General features: G+C 35.1%; 1 protein-coding gene across 1 annotated transcript; it reads right to left on the reverse strand.

Moving 5' to 3' along the window:
• Positions 1 to 954: 954 nt before the first annotated feature.
• LOC109585373 (uncharacterized) lies at positions 955 to 4,794 on the reverse strand. Its single transcript, XM_020001423.1, has 4 exons — positions 4,656 to 4,794; positions 2,413 to 4,134; positions 2,307 to 2,357; positions 955 to 1,336 (listed from the first exon to the last, which is right to left on the reverse strand). Exons 1-4 carry the CDS (start codon positions 4,690 to 4,692, stop codon positions 1,107 to 1,109), a joined length of 2,040 nt encoding a protein of 679 aa, XP_019856982.1. The 5' UTR covers positions 4,693 to 4,794; the 3' UTR covers positions 955 to 1,106.
• Positions 4,795 to 5,304: the final 510 nt, after the last annotated feature.

Consider the following 5,304-nt stretch of genomic DNA (forward strand, 5'->3'; position numbering starts at 1 on the left):
AGTTATTAATAGGATTTAAAAGAAGAGAACTGTTCCACCACACATATCCTTCATCATCAGAGTTAGGACTGTACACAATATTAGACACTTTACTACCACTGATGATAGTGTAGTCACTGGATCTATTAGATATCTCATCAGTACTATACAACCATGAGACTTCAAATGGAGACTCTCCATAAACAGAACAGTTCACATACACTGTCTTGTAGTCCAAATAATAGAGAAATGGATCTTGTAAAACCTCTAGATCTTGCACTATTATCGAATCTACCATAGTTATATTAAAACATTCCGAAAACTTTGTCACTGACTTTTGCTAGATGCATTGTCCATCTGTTGCTCATATTCAAACACATTTCCACTGCCATCTAAGTCTCCAATTATAGGATGCCACAGGAGAAGTGATAGAAACAGACCAAGGAGTAAAGTTGCTGTCATATTGTAAGAACTAATCAAATAATGATGTAGGTGTATCTATGCACACTGCACAGGTGTGAGCCAAGTCCATGTAGTAAATATACTTTTTGTCTTTTGTATTCAAGGCTCATTAAGTTTTAAATAATTAAATACAGCTTTTGAATTTCAACTAATTAAGTACATCATTTTTGTCATAACTAAAATATTATGCACTTAGTGGCCTGACTAATATGCGCCCCCAGCTACTCATTAAATTCCTTGAAGAGTGTGTTTTTTTCCAAGGTACATGTAATTGCAGAGTTATAAAATTAAGTTATTGATACAAGCATTAATGATGCCTATAACAATATCAAGAATACATGTCTATCTGTTATGAACTAGCTTACTAAGCATTACTAATAAAATTATGAAAAAATCAGAATGACTTATCATCATTTCAAGCTTGAGATCTGTGACTTTGAGTCTAAAACTTGTTATAAAGACCTGAAGGTTGTTGCTCATTAAGATTGATGTATCATTAATTTGTCACAAAAATGTATCATTTTAAAATAACTCATGACTATAGTTAGAAAGTTACCTTCATTAATTTATAAAATACATGTAATGTAATTCACATTTACTTTTAAAATAAAAGAAGGGTAAGCATAAATTTGTACATGTAATGCTCAATGAACAATTCATAATATTTAGTTTTCTAGTAGTACATTTTGGACAGCCTCTTTCAGGGTTTTCCATTTACTCCCTGGATTGTTCTTCAACCATATTGCAAGGCATTCTGCAGTCCGTCTGAATGAACTGTCATCTAAAATAGTATCCAAAACATCATCAGTGAGACCCAGTGCAAGTGCAAGACTCTCATAATGTCTGCTGTACTTAAATTGGCGCTGATCCAAAAACCTAGTAGCCTCAGTAACACCTGCAAAGAAAGGCATTTAACCAATTGAATTTGAAATTGTGACTGAGCAGTGACCTGTTTTGTACGACATGTACATGTACATGTAGACGCAGGTGTGATTAGCATTTAAATTTGTCATGATTATCATTACATGCTTGGTTAGTTCTACTATAATGGGGTACACATATCTGTCCCTTTTTTGGTCAAAATGAATAGCTATAGCTGTAGGCTCAACACATGAACATAGTCTCATAGATATTTGTAACCAGTAACTCATAACCAATAAATTTAGTAGCTCTTAGGCCTATAGTATAGGCTTAACAGCTACTAAATTTATTGGTTCATATTAAACAAAATTTTTGCCAAAAAATTAATGTTAAAAAGGCCAATGTTTCTCAAAGAGTTTGGCATAGTGGTCATTCAGCCTTCTGTCAGTGGATTTTTTAAAGTTTCTTAAAAATTTGACAAAAAATATATCCTACACTGTAGTTTATCAAAACATGGCAAATAGAACTCTTATTCATAAAATTTGTGCATACATGTCTTTATGGATTGACAATGAGTTAATTTAAATCAATTTTGGATTTTTATTTATTTTTGAATTTTGCTCAACTGTATTGTAGTACATGCCAAATTGTGATAAAATTTAGAAGGAGAGATTTCTCCATTTTTATAATTTTCTTTGATACATATATATGTTCTTACTTTGAGCAGAAAGCTTGAGGTGATTCAAATCAAATTTAGGTTTTATATAGATATTTAAATTTGCACCATAATGCTTGTCAGCTCATCATGAAGCTAAGTATGCTTTGTAGGAAACCCAGAAAAAGGTTACAAAAATTTTGACAAATGGAAGCATGCAAAATCAATTACTATAACATAGAGATATTCTGAACACATGCATACAATAAAATCAATGCCTGACTAGTAATTCACTGTACATGTATTAATTGATGGCATGCAAATAATGCCATAAAATAATTACACTTACTTGGTATTATTTCTTCATCCTCAACAGTAATTGGAGCAGGATTTTCGTCCTCTATCATGACAAATTAACTTCAAATTTAAAAGTAAGGTATAAATAAATTACTTACTTTTTAACCATGCCTTGCTGCGTATAGGGCAATGGGCAAGTGGTACTATCCCCTCACTGCTATCAATGAAACAGATATCAGGACGAGACGAACTGAGGTCATAATGAAACGCTTTCGCAGCCTCAATCACCTGCAAGAAGATGATTTCACGAATATCAGGGCAGTTCTCAACCTTGCCCAAATAGTAGACCTCAAGATGAGAAGTAGCGTCAACTAATAAAAGAGAGCCACCAAATTTTGACTTGCAAGGGAGAGTGATGGCATTTCTAAATTGCTGTTTGACGTCAATGAAGCATTCACTGCCAATTGCCTCCTCCTGGAGTAAGCGAAGAACCAATGCACAATAGAGACCCTGAGGGATAACCCTCTCCTTCCACTTTAACACAAAAGGGTCTGTAGTTATAGAGAATTTTTGTTTTAGCTCGTCTAACTTAAAAGGATTAGCTATAGCAAGGACACAAGGAAGAAAATATGTTTCTGTCTGTGTTTCAGGTAGCTGTATGATGACGTGCAAACTCTCCAATAGCTTCATGAAGCTTTTGTAATTGAACTCTTTGAACTGAAAGCCAATGTCTTCGAGTAGGGAGTTGTCAAAAATTCCCTTATCCTTCATGTTGTCGGGGGCCATTTTATTTGTAAAATCAATCCCCAGTTCCTTGTCGTAATAGTCCACACCATCAGCAAAGGAAATAGCAATCAACTTGGAGAGCTTTTCAAAAAGAGGCTGAGAATCGAGAAATACGGTATCACTGATGATATCAGGAAAATAAAGAAGGGCAGTAAGGTGATGAAAAAACTTTAAGGCTGAATTGACATCACGTGGAGTCAGAGAAAGCTTAGCTCCAATCTCATCACATACTGATTTTTTCAATATGCCTCCCTTCATTTTGCTTTCCTCGTTAAGCTTTAACTGAAATAGAAACCACTTTCTGGGTATCCTTGCTTCCATGTATGATTCACAGATTTTACGTCGAATATCATCGGCTATTTCTTGTTCTTGGGAGCTTCGACCAAGGGTATTAACTGGAAAAATTAGGGCATCATCTTTGTATTGGAGAATATGGGCATTATTCCTGAATCCTGAGAGTACTTTCTTGAGCTTTTCGTTTTTTGATTTTAGCAGTGACCTTGGATCTGTGACCTTATCCTTGAATGTCCCAATGACAATGAAACACGGCTTATTCTCACCATCTGTATCTTCAAGTTCTTTTGGATGCAGCACTTCAATACCTTCAAAAGGCTTGGGTGGATTTATCGAGGCCAAAGATCGAATTGAACATTCCAGTACTTGCTCATTTGTGAGTTGTCTTTTCATAGACTCACCATATTTCTTGTCATTTATGCTATAATAAAAGGCAGTCTCATCTTCAAGGGCCTCGTCAAGCTTATGAGTGACAATGTTGACTGAATTATAGCGTAAAAGAGCTGGAGCAATATCGAGAAAGGCCGCCTGCCCTCCTGTATCAACTGCATATATAAAATGAACATTGTCTTGTTTCTTGCTTTGCTCTAGAGCTTCGTCCATGCTTGGAATCTTCCTCCATTTTTTGCCACTATCTTCTGGTAAAATGATTTTCGTTTCAATGTTTCTGACTACTGGTGTGCTATGGTGCTTTGTCTCTGCTTCTTCATCGAGGAGCAATTTTAGAGTTGAGGATTTCCCAGTTCCAGATGGACCTGATACTGTCACTTTGGTCCATCTAACATTAACAAAATCAGACTCTATAAGGAAAGAAGCCACAATAAAAAGCACAAATAATAAATAGCTAAGATTACAATACAAGCAATTCCATGCACCTACCCATGCACCATGTCGGGATGGTCAAGGATATTTCCCACCCACTGACCACAAATTAATTTAAAAATGCTAGTTAAATAGAGCAGAAAGTATTTTGTGGCCCATTAATTTTGTTATATTCACAAATATTTTGCATGTATTGACTTAAATACTGGTTCATAGGTATATACACAAGTGGAATAACAATGTGCTACATTTAGTCTACTATGGGATGCAATTATTTGGAATGTGTTTTGAAAAACGGGGTCCTGTACAGCCCCTTTTGAGAGACTGTCCTCTGGTTCAAAGAAATCCATCAAATTGTGGTCTTACTAGTGGGATGGTTTTTCAATTATAATGCAACATTAAACTTTATTTCAGGTCTATTCAAAATTGGTCTTAGAAACTAAAGTGTATTGATGCTGATCATGCAATTGCCTACTGAGTGTCCATATTATTTTCTTACCATCCATGCTAGAAGTTGATTCTGTGTGTTTTATCATCTCGGTTGCTTCCTCAGTGCTCTGGAGCCTCAAACTACTATATCGCACAAGCTGAGACACGCTCTTTGCAGCTAGAGATTACATCAACTCAAGAGTCACTATCGGGCCACGAAAATATAGTCGGGCGCGGTCAGGGGGCCAGGGGACTGAGGTCGGGGAGGGGGGGTAAAGTTCAAAACTATTTTGATAAAATTCAATTCATGGTAAGTGGATGATACCATATTCATGATACACACATGCCTAGCCTCTGAAAACTGATTCTGCTTAAGTTTATTTATTATCATTTATAGATGCCAGATTATATTGGGGATCTTGCCCCTGCAGGTTCTAACTATTCTATAACTTAAATTCTGTAGTAAACTTTGAATTATTATTATTATCATAATGCTAAGATAGAAATATTATTATTATTATTATTCAACAAACAGGGTAAAACAAGTTAAAAATATTATTATTATTATTATTATTATTATTATTATTATTATTATTATAACACTTTACAGGCTAGTAAAAAGAGAGGTAGAGAAACGGGGAAAGAAAGAAAAGAGATAGCCTGATGGATATGCAACAGAGAACCTGCATACCATGGTATATAGATTAAAAGTAGAGTAG

This window comes from Amphimedon queenslandica, unplaced genomic scaffold, assembly GCF_000090795.2.
Source record: "Amphimedon queenslandica unplaced genomic scaffold, v1.1 AMPQUscaffold_13076, whole genome shotgun sequence".
NCBI lineage: Eukaryota > Metazoa > Porifera > Demospongiae > Haplosclerida > Niphatidae > Amphimedon > Amphimedon queenslandica.

Excerpts from the sequence above, each read along its gene's own strand:
- LOC109585373 (XM_020001423.1), bottom strand. The coding sequence starts at position 4,692 with ATGATAAAACACACAGAATCAACTTCTAGCATGGATG. Across the intron at positions 2,358-2,412 it reads CAGCAAGGCATGGTTAAAAA|AGGACGAAAATCCTGCTCCA; the intron begins GTAAGTAATTTA and ends TTGTCATGATAG. Across the intron at positions 1,337-2,306 it reads GGATGAAGAAATAATACCAA|GTGTTACTGAGGCTACTAGG; the intron begins GTAAGTGTAATT and ends CTTTCTTTGCAG.